Source organism: Tenrec ecaudatus, chromosome 9, assembly GCF_050624435.1.
Source record: "Tenrec ecaudatus isolate mTenEca1 chromosome 9, mTenEca1.hap1, whole genome shotgun sequence".
Lineage (NCBI taxonomy): Eukaryota > Metazoa > Chordata > Mammalia > Afrosoricida > Tenrecidae > Tenrec > Tenrec ecaudatus.
Window position 1 is genome coordinate 121,250,880 of NC_134538.1, and position 22,401 is coordinate 121,273,280.

At 39.1% G+C, this 22,401-nt stretch overlaps 1 protein-coding gene across 4 annotated transcripts in view; it reads right to left on the reverse strand.

Annotated features, from left to right (window-relative positions):
* Positions 1–4,999: 4,999 nt before the first annotated feature.
* PHTF2 (putative homeodomain transcription factor 2) overlaps positions 5,000–22,401 on the reverse strand; it is a 142,456-nt gene continuing 125,054 nt past the window's right edge. For 3 of the 4 annotated variants that reach the window (XM_075558488.1, XM_075558489.1, XM_075558490.1), the window contains 8 exons: positions 22,151–22,279; positions 19,094–19,366; positions 18,749–18,880; positions 16,455–16,541; positions 11,687–11,842; positions 9,384–9,479; positions 8,869–8,994; positions 5,000–7,445 (listed from right to left, as the gene is read on the reverse strand). In XM_075558488.1, coding sequence (XP_075414603.1) covers positions 7,425–7,445; positions 8,869–8,994; positions 9,384–9,479; positions 11,687–11,842; positions 16,455–16,541; positions 18,749–18,880; positions 19,094–19,366; positions 22,151–22,279 — 1,020 coding nt within the window. In that variant the 3' untranslated portion in view covers positions 5,000–7,424. The remainder of the gene's footprint in view (positions 7,446–8,868; positions 8,995–9,383; positions 9,480–11,686; positions 11,843–16,454; positions 16,542–18,748; positions 18,881–19,093; positions 19,367–22,150; positions 22,280–22,401) is intronic. The other variant, XM_075558487.1, reaches the window with a different exon arrangement.

Sequence of the window (22,401 nt, forward strand, 5' to 3'; positions counted from 1 at the left end):
CTTAATGCAATTTTCCCACGAACTCTGTGAAGCCCCTTCATAGTTTGCAGCAGGGGCCAGGGAAAGAGGTTGCTGAAACGAGTTTTCCTGGCGTCCGAGCAAATAGCACACCTCAGGAATTAGTTCTTGGGTCTGGGGAGCTTGGGTGTGATTGGGTAAGTCTGCAGAGCAGTTTACACACCACGGCATTATTAAAGCAACAGGGCGATCAGCTGCCCATTAATGGAGGGAAGAGCTGGGCACGACCAAGTGCACATTGTCAAAGCCATGGCCGTGTCATGGTGACTTACCACCCACATTTTTCACAAGGTAACTGGAAATGGATCAGAAACCTAAGTGTAAGTGCTACCACCATGAATTTTAGAAGAAAGCCTATGCGTAACCTCTGATTTGCCAGATAATTCTGACACCCAACGTAAAACAATGAAATAGCTAAAACTATTTTTTCCCTCTTAACCAAAACAAAAGCACGGCTTGTGTATCAGACACCATCAAAGGCTAATTCCCAGATGGATGAAAACATTTATAAATCACATCTCTGGAAAGGATTTCTCACTTGCTGCCATCCAGTTGGGTCCTCATCGTGACCCCATTGGACAGAGTAGAACTGCCCCTGTGGGTTTCTGAGATGGCAACTTTTCACAGAGTAGAAAGCCTCATCTCTCTCTCACATAGCAGGTGGTGGTTCAGAACGGCTGACCTTGTGGTTGGCAGCCCACTACACCACCAGGACTCCTCTGAAAAGGATTTAGAACTCAGAATCGATCCCAAACTCTTAGAACTCAATAGTTAAAAGGTAAATAATCCAATTTTTAATGTGGGTAAAAGATCTGAACAGGCCCTTCTCCAAAGAAGATACCCTACTGAACAAGAAAACACACAAAAAGATGTTCCACACCATTAGTCACCAGGAAGGGCACAGAAAACCCAGGTGTCACAGCTACCTCACCCTCACTAGGACAGCTAGATTGAAAGAGGCCAGTGCACAGGCAGCTGGATCGGAACTGGGAGTAAACCCAAGCCCAGGCACAGAGCGGGGGCCATGCAATCTGGGGACTGCTGGGATGGGGAGTGGGCTGACATCTGCAGTCCAGAGCCCAGAACCCACAGTGCTAGCAATGTCCAGGCAAGAAAGGCTGAGCCGGGCAGTGCAATGGCCCAGGGAGTGCAAAGGCCCTGACTGCTGAGCTGGTGGATAAAGCCAGCGTGGGGTGAGCAGCTGCACTGCTGGGATTGGGATGTGCCCTAAAGCCAGGCTGCTGCCTCCCTCCAGGAGGTCGGCTGCCCTTACAATCATTAAGAGAAAATAAAAAACAAAACTGGAGTCCCTTTCCCTTAAGCAAACGGAACTAAAACCAATGGGGGATAAAAGCACCATAGGGGAATACGGATGTACATGTGAGGCGTGGCCAGAACACACGTTAAGGGACACACAATACTGGTCTGTGCTACAACATAACTGACCCACATACCCTCAGCGAAAGCAGCCTGTCACAAAACGGCCACGTATTCCATTAGTCCAGCCACACAGAGGCCTGTGATGTGGAACTCTAGAAACACAAAGTAGACCAGTCTCTGCTCAGGCCTGGGGTATGCTAATGTCTATGTTGTGGGGAGTGGAAGCTAACGTAGACCTGAGACTGCCTCCTCCTGGCAAGGGCCCTGTAGAGCACAGAACCCTGGGGCTGCCATGGCTGCCAAGCATGCCAGAGCTCTTCTCTCAAGGAGGGGCTGGGTGGGTTTGAACTGCTGGCCATCTGCTTCCCTGTCCAGCCCCAAAGCACTACATCACCAGGATTCCTCCGCTAAGAGCACAAGCCTTCCTTCTTTGGGGATGAAAATATTCCCAGATGCCTACACTGGGTACACAAATCTCGGAAGGATTGATCAAAACTTGTAAATGAGAATTGGACACGATCAAAATGTAACTCCAACTCCTGGAAACCCTGTCAAGGAAAGGACTAAATAACACCAAAACATTCACGATTACACTTGGCAGTCAGAGTTGGATACAGCATGGTCAGACAAAAAGAAAAGATGCCCCTGAGTTAATTGTGAGACTTTTATTGAACACACAGAATCGAGGAACACTGTACAAAGGAAGAAAGCACAGGACACCGAGAGTGCTAACTTTAGCAGACTCCGGAGGCCTTCGCATGTTGAGACTAGATGGCCAAGAACTACGATGAAATAGATAGGCAGGCGTCCAAGGACATGGGTGGTGCCAATAGTTAATCCACTGACTGCTAATCCAAAGGCTGGCAGTTTGTCCACTCAGAGGGGCCTTGGACCAAAGACCTGGTGCCGTATTTCCCCCAACCCAGCCATTTAAGAAACCTCAGAGAACACGATTCTATTCTGAAATATATACAGTGGCAATGAATGAGAATGAACTCAACAGTGTGGGGCTTGTTCAGGTTGACAGCATTTGGTAACTTCGGGGGATAAGGGTTTATCATACAAATAAATAGGGCCATTTGGTTATCACCATTCTGGGTATAAAATGAGGTTATCACAGTCTAAGACCAGTGCTAATGATCCAGGAGCCAAGCCAGCACCAATTCTCTGCCTTTGCCAGTTTGGGACTATTTGTAAGTGCTTTCTCCTTCTCCACTCTTACTACCTGCTCTCTGCTTTGCTTAACTTGTGGCTTCATTAGAGATTTTGCTTTTCTTGCAACAATGCTGAGTGTCCTGAACCCAAACTTGCAGTGAAAATCTGGCTTAAGAAAGAGAATCACTTTCTCTGTACAACAAACACATGTTAATTTCCTTGCTAGGTATTTTTAAAAATCATTTTATTGGGGGCTCATGCAACTCTTATCACAATCCATACATACATCAATTGTGTAAAGCACATTTGTACATTCATTGTTCTCATCATTCTCAAAACATTTGCTCTCCACTTAAGCCCCTGGCATCGGCTCATTTCCCCCCTCCCTCATTAACCCTTGATAATTTATAAATGTCTGACGTCTCCCTTCACCCGCTTTTCTGTTGTCCGTTCCCCAGGGAGGTTATGTAGATCCTTGTAATCAATTTCCCCTCTCTACCCCACGCTCCTTTCACCCTCCCAGTATTGCCACTCTCACCAATGGTCCTGAAGGGATCATCCGCCCTGGATTCTGTGTTTCTAGTTCCTATCTGTACCAGTGTACATCATCTGGTCTAGCCAGATTTGTAAGGTAGAATTGGGATCATGACAGTGGCGGGGGAGGAAGCACTTAGGAACTACAGGAAAGTTGTATGTTTCATCGTTGCTACTCTGCACCCTAACTGGCTCCTCTCTTCCCTGCAACCCTTCTGTAAGGGAATGTCCAATTGACTACAGATGGGCTTTGGGTCTCCACTCTGCACACACCCACATTTATAATGATATGGTTTTTTGTTCTTTGATGCCTGATACCTGATCCCTTCAGCACCTCGTGATCAGGCAGGCTGGTATGCTTCTTTCATGTGGGCTTTGTTGCTTCTGAACTAGAAGGCCGCTTGTTTACCTTCTGCTGTTGGTCTTAAGGGACAATCTTTCCTAGTCTCTTTCAGCTTCGGGTAGCTGCAAGCATTTCCTGGTATTCCTGAGATTATAAAAGGATCTTCAACTGGTGTATTCCCTTTTTATAAACTATAATTTAGAAGGGATCAAGACCATGCTCCAGTATAACCTCTTTAATTTAAAACACCTTCAAAGAAAGCCCCTATTTCTTTAAACTAGGCCATATTTACAGATATGGGGTCAATACTTTTTGGAGGACACAATTCTAACTCAAAACAAGGTCACACTTGAGAAGAGTTAAATAGGGAAATGTCAAGATACATTGATTTACTCCTGTGGACAAGATTTTCTAGTTTGGTTCACTATTAATATTCATAGTGTTGATCTGTTCTGCCTACTTTCCCAAATACTCCTATTTTGATCAGTCGATAGATACCAAATGCAATCATGGGGAAACTACTTAACCTGTTTTATGGCCTTATGTTTTTTATCATATAAACCTATAAAATGAGGCTTTTGGATTAAGCAATGCCTGACATCTCTTAAGACGCCACTCATTCATTATATTGGGATTATTCTTTGTTCAGACACTGTTTTAGGTGCTAGGAAAAGGAAGATCACATGGAATTGACTGGAATAAAATTCCTTGGTTCTAAAACATAATTCCCAAGGTATGAAGGATAGCAGGTTGGGCAAACATCTGAGAAATTGTTTTTTTGTTGTTTTTTTTAAAGTATACCACAGCCCCTTCTACACACACCAGCTTTCTCTTAGGGGCTAAGTACTGTGGGGAACCAGGGCTATAGATTACGTATTTGTGGTATCTTTCATGTAGATCAACATAAGCTGCATCATTTAGAACATTAATGAGAATAGCACAGAGTGCAGATCATACAGATGTATTCTGAAATCGAAAAGGAGCGTCATTAGAAGAGTCCACTTTAAGCTGAAAGTAAGTTGGAAAGCACACTTGAATTAATGCCAGACTCATTTTCATCAGGTGATCCTGACTCAACGACCCTATAGGACAGAGTGGAACCGGCCTCCCTAGGGTTTCTAGGACTGTCAATTGTTCTGGAAGCAGATAGCGTCATCTTTCTCTTGAAGCACAACTGGTAGATTTGAACCCCTGATCTTGGGGTAAGCAGCCCATCACCTAACCCATATTGTCCCCAGGGTTTAATGGTCCCTGGTTAATTTAAGTGATTTGAAGATTTGCAACTATCTGATAACAGAAATATTCAGCCATCTTATTGACTATGACCGCTCATGCTAAATTCATTTGAATATGTATTTCGATTACCACTATCCTCCTGAGTTTTAATTTTCAGGGCCACCAAGAGTTTTCTGTCCCTAAAGGAAGCATACATTCACGGTGGCACAGCAGTTCATAACCAAAGACTCCTGAGTGTTTTATTACTCATTCATGTTCAAAGAATTGTAACAAAATCTGAACTGTTGGGAAGCGATACAAAGTTTATTTCTACTCTCCCCAAATCTAACATTTATCATTAAAGTTTATACTACAGCCTACACAAATTACCACAGAAACATACATGACCTGAAAACTTTAAACAAGCAAACAAACAAAAGCAACAAACATCCAGTTTAACACTGTCAGTCATAGAATGTTTTATTTTAAACTTGCTGATCAAACTTTCAAATAGAACAAGTGGCAAATAGACAACAGTAACACACAACATCTGCCACAATCCTATCTTTGAACTGCCTTTTCTATATTTTGTAGTATGTTACAATTTCTTACATTCATGATGCTTTTAAAGGCAGCAATGATTTTTTGTTTTTGCTTTGAAAACGGTTCTACTATTAATGCTCTGACACTTTCTCTTTAGAACCCCACTGCTCGCCCCCTGAGCGACAATTCAACATGTTACATGGTTGAGAGGTATAGATATTGTACTTCATGAAGCAACTCCCAACTTTAATGTAAAATGAATTTCCATCTAAAACATTTTTAAATCAGTATGCTCCGTTACATTTCAAAAATATTTCCGTTGTGAAATAAGCTGTTTAAGTATGTGTGTGATACAATAGTTTCATTTTTATTCCTACCAGAACTCATGCTGTACTTTTATTTTTCTCAAAATATATTCAGTATATTCTGTGCAAAATGTTCAGTTCTGTATAGGTATGTACCTTATATTTTGAAAAAGTTTATAAAATATAATTCCTAAAAACAACCTTAACATTAGAGGAGAGGAAGAAGAAACATATTAGACAAAGCCTAATTTTTCACATGAGAAAATAAGTATGTTCTTAAAGCTCCAGTAAATACATTCCTTGAAAAGACTCAGAATGCACTTTGGTCATTATCAAACATATGAGAACCCCGAAAAATAAAACAACATGCTTTCTGTTGTTTTATACAGAAAGGAAATACACTACACAGCAAAGCCGACTTGAGGCGGATCCAGAGGAACGGTCAGAGCAAAGGGTGAGGACGTTGACTCTGTATCTCACTCATTCCTGATCCGCAAACGATTGTGTGCCAGTGTGAACTGCACCATGCAGACAAATCACTGGCAGTCGTTTTCAATTCCCTAATACATGGTAAAAACGCGAGGATATTTAACATGATTCACTTTGCACCAAGAAAGTTCTGAATTGTTTCAAATAAATGCTGTTTTAGAAATCAGATACCTACCATAAAAAAAAACACTGAAAAACAAGTCATAATTCATGTAATTCCTAAAACATTCGATTGTACAAATATAACAACTTAAAACCAAGGCCCAATATAAGTTACTGTCATATTTGCCCTATTTACTTAACATGCCAACATGATAAGTCCTCATTTAGATACTTGGCAAATTATTAGCGGGGTGAACTTTCTAGGTTAAACACATCTGAAGTAGCCCTTATATAATGGTTGGGGTGAGGGTGGAGGCTAAGGAGGAAAGACATCAGATTACATTTTAGAGGAAATCATCTGTAAGCTGACATGGTCTTTTCTGAGAATTTGGAAAGTTTTAAACAGGGCAGTCAGAGAAGAGTTGATTGGTTCTTCCCTTGTTCGTTTGAGTGCAGCAGGAATCGCATACGCTGGAGTGTGCCCTGGGGAGATGATTTCACTTGAGTAAACATGATGTACTGAAACGATATCAATAGGCACTTCACTTGTGAGAGGAGCTAATAACCTCACTCACAGGCATACGTTATCATGCCCTAGTACACTACAACACAGTCCATATGAAGATCTACATTAAAAGGAACAATTTTTAAAAGTGCACATTTTGAGCATGCACAGTTGGAGCTGTGCAAACAGCCCAGTGTTTCAAATAAATAGAATTATTACTAATTTTTATCAAAAAATCTTACAGTATGGTAACCATTTACAATTATTGCTCTACGAAGAGTTTTATCATCAAAGAGCACTTGTTGACCTGTTATGTAACACCATATATATTAATACTGAAGGGTGCTTAAACTGCAGCTTAATCAATGCAGATCCTGGCATTGTTCCAAAATAATTCAAGAAAAACCCTGACTGGATCTTGATTACTGAAGAAAATGCTGTATTTTCTTAGCTGAGTCCAATGCAATATTTCAAGGTTAGTAGAATTTTTCCTCAAGTAAGGCAAGTTCATGGCATCGATGGAGAAACAGTGCTTAGCAATGGCTTCTGCTCGCAGGTTTTGCAATTCTGTCAATTATTTAAGAGCAATTACCAGGATCTCAAGTATCTGGAGATCGTTTTTCACCCTTTCAACAACTAAGCATACACCAATGCTTAAAAACAAACTATAAAGACTAAAAGTAAAAAACGGTGAACGTGTAAAATAAATAGAAGAATTGCACAAGACAGTCTGATGCCAACACTTCAGTGTCCCAGCTGAGACTCCTGACCGCGTCCAGGCAGCATAGTCAGTACTCCAGACCTGGAACAGCAGCTACAGCTTTCCTCTGAATTGTCATGATTTAATCTTCCACAACTAGACAGAATATAAAAGATCATTAGGGCCAGTTTCCATATACCAACTTACTAAATTGTATCATACACTTCCTATTTAAATTTGATCCCAAAGAAATAGCACAGATGAAACACACAACATTCCTCTATTTCTTTAATACTTCCTCCCACCTCCCTACCCTCCATTCTCATGATCCCAGTTCTATCTTACAAATCCAGTTAGACCGGAGCATGTACATTGGTATGGGTAAGAGCTCTTGACACACAGAATCCAGGACAGATAAACCCCTCAGGACCAATTATAAGACTAGCGATAGGGGTAGCATGAGGGTAGGGTGAAAATGGTGGGGAGAAAGGGAGAACCGATCGCAATGATTGATGTATAATCTCCACCCCCCACCCGAGGATAAACAACAGAAATGTGGGTGAAGGGAGACAGCAGGTGGTTTAATATATGAAAATAAAAATAATTTATAAATTATCAAGGGGTCAAGAGGGTGGGAGAGTTGGAGAGGGAAGGGAAAAAAGAGGAGCTGACACCAGGGGCTCAAATGTTTTGGAAATGATGATGGCAACATATGTACTAAAGTGCTTGATACTATTGATGTATGGATTGTTATAAGAACTGTAAGAACACCCAATAAAATGATTTATTAAAATAAATAAATAAAACTATAAAAAAATAAATTCCATCCCCAAACAAGCAAACTGCAGCCCCGAGTTGACTCTGACTCACACTGCCTATGCAGGCTTATGAAACGGTACATTTTTATGGGGACAGGTGCCCTCCTCGTTCTCCTGCAGTGAAAGCTGTTAGCCTTAGCAGTGCGGTCCCTCACCCACAGCACCACCAGGGTGGGGGACAGCACAGGTTCTCAGTTTTAACGTTTCACTCCTGATGACTCGTCTTAAACAACAAATAAAGACGCAAGCAACCACCTTCTCCTGATCTCCTTGATTAAAAAGTGGCAATGTATACATAGTACTTGTTTAATATGATTATCATGCATTCACTTTTGTTATCTAATTATACAACTTTTTGTCAAAAAAAAGAAATAGGGGTTTTCTACTTGTCATTTAAATTTGATTCATTATATAAGTAAAAACACTTTTCCTACACATAAGTTATATTTGTAATGAGTACTTTTCCCTATTAGAAGTTTCTTAAGTATTATGAGCCAAGATCATTTCTTTGAAATTATTTTCACTAATTCTGTATACAATTATCAAAATTACTCCATTACTGTGTATGTGAGATCTCAAGAGTGCTTGGGCAAACTACCATAAGTACTCAAGTATAAGCTGACCTGACTATCAGCCGAGGCACCTCATTTTATCAGAAAAACTGCATTAAAAATGTGCTGAAAAAAACAGCTTATATATGAGAATCTATGGTAAATGTGATCAAAAAAGCAACAGAGTACTAAGACATACAGAATCCTTACCTTTAAATTAAATCCAAGCAAGTCACTGATAACTCCAGACACAGCTGAAAGGATGACCACCTGGGTAATGTTATAAAGCAGTGGGTTCATTGTGAGCCCGTATAATCTGAAAGGACTGTCTAACTCCTGGGAGAGAAAGAGAGCAAGAAACAAAACACCGTGAACCTCTGATTCATTAAGATTTACCGGTTAACCACATGGCCTTACAAAAGGGGGCTTTAAAAGTTCGCAGAAAAAATGGGATTAAAAGATAGTTGAAATTGCCCATGAACCTTCTGAAGTCTCCTCCTACAAAGAATCCACTCCCCCCCCCAAAAAAGGTAACCAATTACGAGTCCTTTTGGAAAAAATAAACTTTCTTACAACTGAAATATGAAAATGACCTTTTAATGTGCAGAAGTGTGCTCAGCTATCATTTGGGAGCAATCTGAATAGTCATTACAACCCAGTACGAGGTAGGTTCTAACACACAACGCCAGAGCAGCACTGCGCTCCCTAGTCAATGGCACTCTGACCTTGAGCAGTTTAGTAGCCAGTTTTAGAACATTATTCACTAGTGTCAGTTCGTCTTTCTTGTTAGGTTTCTTTTCCATTTTCAAGTAGAGGTTTATCTTTTGTAAAAAAGAAGATAAATAATTAAAATTATTTAGATTATACAGATTTTAAAATAACTTAGCTATGCATTAAAATAGTAACAGTGGTTCTCTGGACACTGAGCGTGTAGACTCTTTTAATATTCTTTACGTTTCACTGTAAATTTCAAGTCGATTATCATAAACATATTACTTATAGAATAAGAAACACAGTGACACGGAATCCAGGAACAGGAGATACCAGAAGGGGAAGGGGAAGGTGGGAAGAGGAGGCGGAGGAAGGGGGAACCGATCTACACAAAATCCACACACATACACCCCCACCCCCACCTTCTAAGGGGATGAACAGAAACTGCAAGGGAAGGGAGACAGCAGTTGGTGTAAGATTTGAAAAATAATTTATAATTTATTGGGGGTGGGGAGGGAGGGAAAAAAGAGGGGCTGATACCAAGGGTAATGATGGCAACATATGTAAAAATATGATTGATACAATAGATGTATGGATTGTTCTAAGAGCTGTAAGAGCCCCCAATAAAATAATCTTTAAATTGAAACAAAATTTAAAAGAAACATAGTGAGCTATTAAAACACCTTTCAACACAGGAATCCAGGACAGATGATCCCTTCAGGACCAGTGCTGAGAGTGGCAATACCGGGAGGGTGGAGAGAGGGTGGGGTGGAAAGGGGGAACCAATTACAAGGTACATATCGGGCAGTGTAAGATATGACAAAATAATAATTTGTAAATTATAAAGGGTTCATGAGGAAGGGGGTAGTGGGGAGAGGGGGGAAAATGAAGAGCTGATACCAAGGGCTCAAGCAGAAAGCAAATGTTCTGAGAATGACAGCAATAAATGTACAAATGTGCTTGACACAAAGGATGGATGGATGGATTGTGGTAAGAGTTGTATGAGCCCCCAATAAAATGAGTAAAAACACAAAAAAACCCACCTTTCAAAGGTAATTAAAAGCCAAGACAGTAAAAGAAGCTGGGTGGCATTACTTAATGATGATATACGTTAGTCCCAGAGTGCAATCAATTTAAATAATCAATAATAATCAGACTGTAGTGAAATCAGTTGATTTCTAATTTCTTATTTTAAAAGTAACTCCAGATTCAAAATCTTTATGTATCTTTATCCATCTGTAATATAAAATTTAGACGTGTCTGGCTTGTTCACAGCTACCTTCTCTGAAAAATGCTCCGCCCCAGGCCTGTGGATGGCAGACCTGGGCAGCTGTGCTGTTTGCACGCTGTCCTATCACCCTGCCCTCACTCTGATTGGGAGCTTCCCCAAACGACCATGGCCAGTGTATTGTATAGAGAACACCACACTCTTTGCCAGAGACCAAAGGTTCATGCACTGGCTAAGTCAGGAAAGTCTAGAATATTTGGGCAGAGGCAAGTCAAAACCAAGTGTAAACCCAAATTTGGAGTAGCAAGTACACAGGCGATTGGAACAAAGGTGCAGAAATGAGAAGCCATATAGCTCAGAGCACACTGGAGGAAGAGACTGCCTTTGTCCAATCGCCATGGGGTCCAGTCATATTTCCTTGAAATCTCTCTTTGCTGGCCACAATTCCCTTCCCCGTTTATTGAGTTCATTTGACCAAACCACCTGTTCCTTGTTTCAATGGGTCATTAAGTGCCGTAGACTCAATTCGGACTCACAGCAGCCCCAAAGTGACCAGGAACTGCCCGTGGTCAGGTTTTCTTGGCTGCCCTCCTTATTGCCAAGCCTTTCTCCCAGAGTCACTGGGTGGATTTAAACTGAGACGCTTTCCGTTAGTAGCCGAGTGCTAAACTATTACACAACCAGGGATAGAATCACACAATCCCAGATTAAAATATTCTACATCTTCTCTGCAGTTTCTTTGTACCTATTGAAACTGTGAGGAGAAAATACTGCACAAATTCATATGAAATAGAGATGATCATCAAAACCATTGTTTTTAAAATAAAAATTCCTATTTATTCAACTATGTCTTTGCTATACTGAAAAGCAAACATATCTACTACGGGTTAAAACTCCCTGATTGCTGTAAATGGTACTTCCTTCTTGCCAGATGGAAATGGGACATAAAAAGAATGGCTTGAGGTCTATCAAGTTTCAAATTTTGCTTTATAACCCAAGTCGCTTTAATCTAATAAAATACATTCCTGAAAAACATGCAGTAAATGGAAACATTAGGATTTACAGGCATCTTAAGTCACGTATTCTTACCTGCTCAGTAAGTAATATTGAGGTATTGCTATATTTTTTACTTGTTTCTGATCCAAGGGTAACAAATCTTAGGAGAAAAAGTGTTAATGAGATGCACCAAATTACTAGTTCCCAATTGTAGTGACAATCAAGGAAGATCTCATGCACATGAAGCAGCTAGTGTACAAAAAAAGGAAATGTGAAAAACAGTGATTTGAAACAATTTCATTTTAAAAGACATTAACATTCTACTTCATATAAATGGATCATCAATGTAGTATTACATTTGAAAACCATGTCCCTTTACTACGACGATTTTAAGCATATCAAAAGTAAGATGTAATCAATACCGGTGAGGATGCACTGTTTGGTCGACTCTTAATATTTTGCAACATTTCTTTCAAATTAACATAACCTATTATAGATTCACTTGAATGCACTTAAATTTTTTTTCTTGTTTCTCATTTCCTGGCTTCCTTCTACCCCAGGTGTAATAAATTCTGTTCCTTTTTTCATGCATTTTATAGTTTGGCTATATCATTAAACTAGATTTTATACATATATTTAACATTTTATAGAAGTATTATCACATTATTCACATCGTTTTTCAATTTGCTTTTTATTCAACTGCACCCCCCACCACCAAATTTACTACCACTGATACATCCATTTTAACTCCTTTCGGTAATTAGCATCACAGGATCAATCAAATCAACTATAATTACTGCCCTGTCTACCAATTAATATTGTTGTCAGTTTTTCCTCTCAAAGACTATGCTGCAACAAACATTTCTAGAAGTAATATTGCCGGGTCCTTGGAAAGTCACATCTTCAATTGTATTAACCCACTGCCATCCTGCAATTCAACTCACTGCTACAGAGCCAACGCCAAAGCCACCCTACAGTTTTCAGAACAGCACGTCTTTGTGGGGACAGACAGCCTTACCGTCTGCTGTGGGGCAGCGGAGGACAGATTTGAACCACTAACCTGGCGGTTAGCAGCACAAAACTTACCAACTTTATTAAACACTAACATTTATCTCCAAAACGGTGTATCGGTTTCTACTCCCAGCAAAGCATCAGAACTCTCTTCGCCCTCACTTGTGCCCACACTTGGTATCACTCAGCTGTCTTCATATCCGCCAAGCCGGAAGAGTGTGAAATGCTCTCTTACTACCTTCATTTTACCTGCCTTAATTACTTATGGAAGTTAAGGATGTTTCTTAGGCTTAGCTGTCACTGGTTTTTTTCTGCTTGGATTCAGTACAATAATTTTTTGCCTATTGGATTATTTATACTTACTTATTTATAGATATTACTTATATATTATATAGTCTAAATAACAATCCTTTTTAAGTCATGGCTTTGCCAGGATTCGCCCCCCCCCCCCGTATCTGGCTTCTCTTTTATGAGATGTACCATTTTTAATTTTTATGTGCAATAAAAATTTTTGTTTTCACACATCTAGGTCTTTAATCTACTTGGAGTTTATTTCAGTAGCTCTGATAGCACAAAGGTTAAAGTCTGCAGCTGCTACCAAAAGGTTGGTGGTCTGAACCCACCAGCCACTTCTTGGGTAAAAGATGTAGCAGTCTGCTTCCATAGCGATTTATGGCCTTGGAAAGTCTACAGAGTTCTGCTATATCATATCATGTCACTGAGAAAAAAATCAACTTAGTGGCTGTGTGTGTGTGCATGTGCGCACATGCATGTACATCTGAAGGACTGTATTTCATCCCAATGGTAATCCTATGTCCTAAAGTCTTCATATTTCTGGTTAGGCAACTTGTTCTGTTCCTCCAAATTATATGAGCTATTCTTGACTCAGTGTCCAGATGACTTTCAGAAAACTTGATAAACCCTATCAATATGTTAGAATCACACTGAATTTATAAATTAGCCTGGGGAGAATTGAGATATGAAATAGAATATTCCTAACCATTAATATCATGATTTTCAGTGCTTCACATTTCCCTGTAAGGTCCTACACATCTTTTGTTTTGTTATTCTTATTGAAAATGTCATCTGTTAACAGTTTTTAATTATTTTTCCTCTGTATGACAAAGATCAGCATATTCTGACCCATGGGCCAAATCTACCTAAGGTGTATTTTGTTCAGCCTTGGAGCTAAGAATGACGTTTACAGTTTTTTAAGGGCTGTTAAAAAGAAGACACACTAGAACCTCTATGCGGCACACAAAGTTTAAAAAATTTAAGACCTGGCCTTTAACAGAGAGTCTGCTGATCTCTAGCTGATAAGAACGAAGCTGATTTTAAAAGGTTGTATCCAGAAATCCCGCTGACAGTATTTTTCATTGTTTGTAAAGCCACTTGGATGTTCTATATAGAAAACCAGTCTATGATTTCTTGTTCCTTTCAATCATTGTAAGATTTTTCTCTTTCAACTTGGTTACTATCTTCCACCAAAATACTTGGATTGAGACCGAAGAAGAAGGGGTGAGTTTGAAGGGTGGTCCCATGGACCGCCAAGAGGACCAACACTTCTGCCTTGGAAGAATCACGGCCAGAGTGCTCCTTGGAGGCAAAATGGTGAGATGTCGTGTCATGTAATTGGGACACGCTGTCAGTAGACACCAGTCCCTGGAGAAAGGCATCATGCTTGGTGAAGCAGAGAGGCAGTGAAAGACAGGACGGCCCTCCACATTAAGGACTGACACGCTGGCTGTAACAGTGGGATCAAGCAGAGGGACACCTGTGATGGCACAGGACCGGGCAGTGTTTTGTGCTGTTGGGCTCAGGGTCACCAGGGGTGGGTACTGACCTGATGGCACCTAACACGCACCACCACCACGACCACAATGTTGACTCCAAGTGGTAGGAGGCGTTACCGTCATCTTATTCCTGATTGCAAACTCAGATCTCAAAGGTATCATCACTAGGCACAAAGTTTGCTCCATGCTTTCAAGGATACCCTTTACCAGATTGAGGGCAAACTTTCTATTCTTATATTATGAATTCTCACTGAATTTTACCAATTTGTATGATTAAGATGATTACAGATTTTTCTCCTCTTTTAACCCACTAAAGAACCTAAAATTACATTACCATATATATACTTGAGTATAAGCCGACCTGCATTATCAGCCCAAGGAACCTAATTTTACCACAAAAACTGTATTAAAAATGTGCGGGGAAACTTGGCTTATACATGAGTCTCTGCATTCTGTGGAAAAGAACGTCAAACTCTTAAAGAATCCAGAGTTATTGGATCGATTAAGGCTGGAAGAGCCCTAAAGACTATGGCCCTGGGTTACTCTTCAAACCTGAATCGAAACTATCTCCCGAAGTCACTTTTATACAAAGTAACAATTTACCTCAAGAAATAAAGCTTGTCACCATGGAGTATCAAGCCTGTAAAAAAAGTGTACAGTTGATAAGGTCGATGGCTACTGTAAAGCACAGTTGACAAGCTTGGGGGCAGGGAGTTGAAAATTAATGGGGACAAACAACTAAAAGAGAAGTAACAAGATTGCGGACACTGTGAAGAATATCGCCAATGCCACTGGCTTATGTCTAGAACTGCAGAAATGAGTGTGTTTTGCTGTGTATCTTTTCATCAAAGTTTAAATCTCTGCATTTCAGAGATAAACTATCTTGGTCATAGTGTATTCATCCCCATTACATTGCTTGCTTTACTGTAATATATTTGTTGATAAAGTTCATATCTAAAGTAGTAAGTGAAATTAGGTCAAAGTTTCCCATTTTTCTGGTATTACTATCACAATTATCATTACACTCAGAAAAGGAGTTGGAGACTATTCCCTCTTCTTCTACTCTCTGTTATCTTCTTGTTAAGATTAGGATGGAGAATTCCTTTGAATTTTGACAGAATTCACCTGTGAAGCCACATGGCCCTGGGGTGACTCTTTGTTGGAGACGGGTTTGTAAAATACCCAACAAAGTGCTGTGACTTCGATTACAGGTTTCTCGGGTTTTCTTTTGAACTCAAAGTTTAATAAATCAGGTATTTCAACAAAATTGTTCATCTAAGCATTCAGTTTAATGGCAAAAAGTAATTAATACTAGTAATCTTTTTAATACTCTATTTTTGGTTTTAAATTTTTATTTACAAAAGACTTGAAAAATTCCATATATTTTATCTGTTAATATTGTCACTGTTTTCTCCCTTGACTGCATTATAGGTACATGGTCTGAGTGCCAACATATAGGTTAGCTTGTGGCTTAGTCCATGGGTAAGTTTCCTAATCTGTCTTCAAAGTTAGACTATGCTGTCTTCAAGTGGTTGGTGTTTTAAAGCAGAATTTTCGACTTATTTAAATGTTAGTTAAATGGAAGCCTGCACTGTATTTTATTATAAATTTTTTATAGCACATTACATATCCTAAGATCCTTTTGTGTTTTCAGACTAATCTTGGTTACCAAAAATTCTTTTGCATAATATGTGTCAAAAATATCAATCAAGTCATAGTGATAATTCAAAGATTAGCGGAAAATAGTCTGTAACAATGCAGTAACAATAGACTCTCAAAATCTGATTTGAAAGATAAAAAATGTTCGATGAGTTATGCACAAACATAATTAATATGCTACCTCAGGAAATATTTCATCATATGCTAGCCACTGTTGATGGCACAAAGATGAAAAGCAGATTTATTTCGTCTACTGAAAGAACATACACCACAAAAACAAACATCACACTTCTGTTTGGCTCACTTATATTATTACTTTGATAAAGCAGTTATCAGAAAGTCTTCTGAAGCTTCGGGTTTACGTGTTTGAGTGTATAAGCTCAACGTGTTGCACTCACCTGAGCACAACAGATAAATACCACTGAGATGGTCAACAGGAAAGCAGACGACACTATTACATCAACAGATCGCTGAGGGCCTCGGCGCTGAAAGAGAAAACATTTCAAACTACTACATGTACTGTCTGACAGCTAATTTTCACCAAGAGTTGACCATAGTTACAAACAGAAAATACATCTAATTTTCCAGGTGAATTTTAAAAACACAGTGTTACTATTTTCTAAGGATTTGCAACACAGGGAAATTGATGTCTACACAGCCTGGAATTCTTAGCATACCTTCAAACAGTTCCTATTTTCAACCACAAATTATTAATTCAACAAATATTTTTATGCACTGGCTCAGAACTAGGCACTGTGCTAGATGCAAGAAATAGAGCAGAGAACATAGCAGACCCAGTCTCTGCCTCATGGAAATAGTAGGAGAGACAGAATCAAGCTCACAATCACAGAAGTATGATAAGCTATGGTGAGTGCCAACAAGCACAGGAATAGGATGCTTTGAGATAACTGTCCAGAGACACCTTAGCTTTAGGGGTCAGGAGTGTGAGTCTAGGAAGTTCTCCCTGTTGGGGTGAAATTTATAACAAACTGATGCATTCAAGGAGGGCCCCTGGTGGTGCTGCTGCTTAAGTGTTAAACTGTGCACCACAAGGCTGGTGGGGCAAACCCTCTGGCTGCTCCTAGAGAGAAAATTAAGGTTGTCTGCTCCTGTCAAGATTGACAGCTTCAGAAACCACTGGGCCACTAAAAGTCGGAATCAACTGCATGGGAGTAGATTCTGTTTTTTGTGTTTTTTGGGGGGGTTGGGGGCATAATGGCACGGGTCAAAAGAGGAGGATGTGTGCCAGCAAAGAGAAGGAGTGTAATGCATGCAAGGAACTCAAAGAGTCCAGGGTGGTAGGGAGGGATCATCTCACACTTAGGTGAGAGAGAGAGGGAGATAAGGCAAAAAGAGATCCAGTCTGTTAAGATTTTGATTTTTATTCTGAGGGCAATGGAAAATCTTCAAACAGTTTCTGAAATTATATGCTCAAATCTGCATTGCAAATTATATGCTCAAATCTGCACATTGGTGGCAGACTGAAGAACTTATTAGGAAGAGGAAATGTGAATGCTAGAGGCCAGTTTAGAGGCAACTGTAGAAACCTAAGCAAGATGGCCTGAATGAGGGTGGTGGGTAAGGAAACAAAGAGAAGTCGTTCATTCAAGGTCAGTTTTGGAAGAAAAATGGTCAGGAGTGGGCAATCAACTACCAGCATGTTGGAAATAAAAAACAGAAGCAAGTGATGATAATTTCTAGGCCTGGGGTTATTTCGCTGACTGCACTGTAAGCTCCTAAGGGAAGAGGTTGTCCCTTTGTATCTCATGGAGAGTTAACATTAAATTAATGGTGCTGAGTAAAATAACCAGTGCAAGAGAGAATGCGATAACCACTTAGAGCTGAGGAGTAAAAATTGGGGATGGAATTTCACTAAATCAAGCAACAAAAAACATATTCATCTCTGCACACCAAATGGCCCAAACTTTTTTACCTGCCACCCCCTTCTCATGGGGAAAAAAATCTACTCAGTGCCCACCCCATCCCCTCCAGCAATTAAAAATATTTGTACGATAACTCACAATCCAGGATAAACTACATGTATCTGCTTTTGCAGTCCTGCACCTCAGAATGAAAAAGAAAAATCTATATTCATCTTTATCATTTCCAAATGGAGATTGGGTGAATTGTTTTAATGTCATATTAATAAATAAAAGAATAATTTTTAAAAGAATAAAATTTAAAATATAAAGGTACACAAAGAGTACAAATTAAAAAAAATACTTCCATTGCTACTTAATACAACAAAGAAAGATGTCCCTCACGCCCCTTGCTGAGTTTAAATATTTTACTTCCATAATTAGGAAGACTATAAAAAGATTCAGAGAAAGAGAATGACATAAAAAATATATATGTATCTTTAAATAGACCAGGCCCTTGGTTACAGACTGACTACAAAACTTTTTTAAGTAGGGGGCTCCCTCTGCTGGTATGTGACGACCATTCTAACAAGGACCAAAATCCCTAGTCATTCTTTTGAATGAGTAAGAAGTTGGTGAGATTTAGAGAGAAAGATATATTTAGAGCAATCTGACCTTGAATCATCAGTTAAACATCAGGATTTCTGGATGTAGAGCGAAAAGAGCACTCAGCACCCTGATGACCCAGCTGAGCATCCATCTATAGTGACCAAGAAAGGGGAACTACCAGAGGGAGCCAGTACGGAAGAGAGCTTTTATCACTGCCATTCTACCTTAAGATAGGAACGGAGAGAGAGCCACATTTTAATGTTCTGTACTTTCTTCAACCGGAAATGAGGAACCTCGGATTTTCGAGCCCTCCTTGCAGATGTTAAATGTCCAAAGAGTTTTGCAAAAAGCAATCGCTAAAAAAAGATTGAGATGGCGATTAATTTTTAAGATTACTGAAGAACAACTAAAAACAACACAGTAAGGATGGTTGAATTACATTTAGTTACGTAATGCAAAAGCAAACCTAGAAAAACCTAGGTAAAATTAGCAAGTTACTAAGATGCTTCATAAATACTTTGAAAATTATGAAAAGGATAAATCTTTACTCAGAATATTACTATACCCACCTGTTTATAAGTTCTTTCTGCGACACAGAGCAAAAAAAAGAAAATCCAAACAAGGGAGACACGAACCACAAAACTTATTATAACCATAGAAAGAACTGTGACATCTTCATTAGAACCAAATGCGATCATGTAAAGTTCTGAAGCAGAGTGTGCTGTGAGCTGTTCCAGATCTGTAGCTTGGGAGAGTCGGAAAACAAATGGGGTTAAACCCAGGATCAGAGAGATTGCATTCCCAAAGATCTGGTATCCTATTCCTGGTATATGATTGTTGACCTTTGCAGAGAGAGAGAGAGGAAACAAGAGAAAATTAGTGAACCTTTTCTATAGTAAAATGAATTCCTATTAAGCATTACTTTTTTATATTGAAAATAATTTTATTAAAATAAATTTGCTTTAATAAAATAAAAAGGAAATTTAAATTTACTCAAGTTTTAAAACCTTCTTGGATATATAGGTCATTTCCCCCATCCCAGTTTTTAAAAACAATTCACTATTAAATCACTAACTCACTGAACAGATCCAAACAGAATGGTTTGCCCATACCTTGGATAAAACAAACAACTTAGTATCACATTATTTTTTAAAATTTTAAGCAGTCACAAAAGTTATAATATTAAGAGAATGATGTGATCTCATATGCATTTAATATCAATTCATTAAAGGTAAACTCTAGATGGAAGATTTATACTTTTCTTTTCCGTTAAAGAGTTCAATGTACAAATGAATACCTCTAAAATTTATAAGGATTTTAGAAGAGCTTAATGATTGAGAGAAAAAGAAGGGTGACAATAAAAAGAGAATTTGGAATTAATAATGGGAACATGTAAATTATGTCCAATATACTTGATTCGTAGGGCTGTAAACACATTAAAATCATCTATAAAAGGGCTTCGGAAAGTTCATGGAAAAATTCCATTATCTTTCAATTTAATCTTTCTATGATCTTTTTGACGTCTCCTCACAGGTTGTTGTTGGTTAAGTGTCCTGGAGTCAGGTACAACTCGTATCAATCAGCCCTGTTTACAACAAAAAGGAAGCCTGCCTGGTTCTGGGTGATCCTCACTATTGTTCTGATATCCAAGTCGGCAGCCCAGGTCAAAGGTTTTCCTCTTTTTTGCTGCCACATGCTTGACGTCCCTCTCCTGACACGTCCAAAGTACTTGAGACAAGGTCTTGCCATCCTTGCCTCTGAAGCGCATTGTCTGTACTTCTTCCAAGACAGATTCGTTGGTCCTTTTGGTAGTCCATGGTACTATCAAGATTCTTCACCAGCACAATTCAAATGCACCAATTCTTCTTTGGTAGTCCTTATTCAATGTCCAACTTTCACATACATATAAAACAACTTAAAAAAATCATGGCTTGAGGCAGGCACACCTTAGTTCTCAAAAGCTGACCTCCTTGCTTTTCAACACTTTAAAGAGGTCTTGTGCGGCAGATTTACCCAGTGCAACACACTGTTTGATCTCTTGACCACTGTTCCATGAGCATTGCTTGTGAATCCAAGCAAGACAAAATCCTTGACAACTTCAATCTTTTCTCTATTGATCATAATGCTACCTACCCATCCAGTTGTGAGGATTTTGGTGTTCTATACACCGAGTTGGAATCCATACTAAGGACTGCAATGCTTACTTATCTTTACCAGCAAGTGCTTCAAATACTCACTCTCAGTAAACAAGGTGGTGTCATCTGCATACTGCAGGTTGTTCATAAGCCTTCCTCCAATCCTAACCAGCGTTCTTCTTCACATAAGCAGCTTCTCTGATTATTCGTGCTCAGCATACAGACTGAGTTAGCTATAGTGAGAGGATACAACTCTGATACATACTTTTCCTGATTTAAACCATCCAGTATTCCCTTGTTCTGTTCACACAACTGCCTCTTAATACACGGACAGCTTCTGCACAAGCACAATTAAGAGTTCTGGAGTTCTCATTCTTCTCAGGCGATCCATAGTATGTTATGATCCACACAGTCAACTGCCTTTGCAGAGTGAATAAAACACAAATAAACATCTTTCTGGTATTCTCTGCTTTCACCCAAGATCCATCTGACAGCGACAATGTGTCATCCATGATGCTATGTCCTCTTTTGAATCCAGCCGAATTCCCTGTCAATGGACTGTGGCAACCAGTTAAAAGATCTTCAGCAAAAACTTACTAGCATGTAGTATTAATATTGTTTTATAATTTGCACATTCTTTTCGGTCACTTTTCTTTAGAATGGGTCAAACTGTGGATCTTTCCTGTCATCTGGCCAAGCAGTCTTCCAACTTTCCTGGAATAGAATGCTAAGTGCTTCTAGTGCTTCATCATCTTGTTGAAACATTTCAGCACTTCTTGGAGCTTTGTTTCTGGACAATGCTCAGTGCAGCTTGGACTCTTCCTTCCTTCCCTACTACTAGCTCTCGCCCATATGCTATGCTCCAAAATGATGGAAGGCCAACTAGTTCTTGTTGGAATAGTGACTCTGTATTTTCTTTCTGTATAAATAGATAATCAAATAAGCATATATGAATACAAATTTCCTAGTGTTTTTTTTAATTCGTCTTTGTTTTGGGTACTAATAAATTAATGAACCTGTAAGAATGATGAGGATTTCTAACAGCAAGTCAGAGGTTCAAACCCACCAGCCAGTCAGTAGGAGAAAGCTGAAGCTACCTGGCTCCTGTAAAGAGTTACAGCCTCAGAAACTCAACAAAAGAATCAATTTGACGACAATGGGTGTTTTTGAGTTTTATAATAATGAAACAGTAATAAGTATGCATCACCACTGTTTACATATAGCATTTCTTCAATGTGATACACTGAAAGAAAAAGTAACGTAAAATAGCGAGCTTTTAGATAGTATCTTCTATTCTTGATCACAGGAATAGAAATAAAAGAAGGGTTTCATGACGCATTACCATTACATTACATACTTAGCCAAGCACAATCAAACAATTTTTTTAATTTGAAGAAATTAGGTGAGGTTATAAATGTCAGTAAATAATTAAAATATTCATAATTACTAAGTCTTACCCTTGAACTAAAATAATGACATTTAAATACTTACTCTGTTCATTATCATCCCACTGATCTCAAGTACAGACATATCTGCTTTCTTGCAGTCGTTGCCTTCCCACACTATAGCACTTACTCTCTCTAAAGCTGGGTGGGAACTATGAAGCCAGGGCAAATGGCTCTATGAAAAATAAACAGAAATCAATTAATGCGCTCTTCACATTTTATTAGTATATGTGTTTATAAAATTGTTTCTCAGTATACACACATGCACAGACACAATTTCAACTACGTTAAAATACA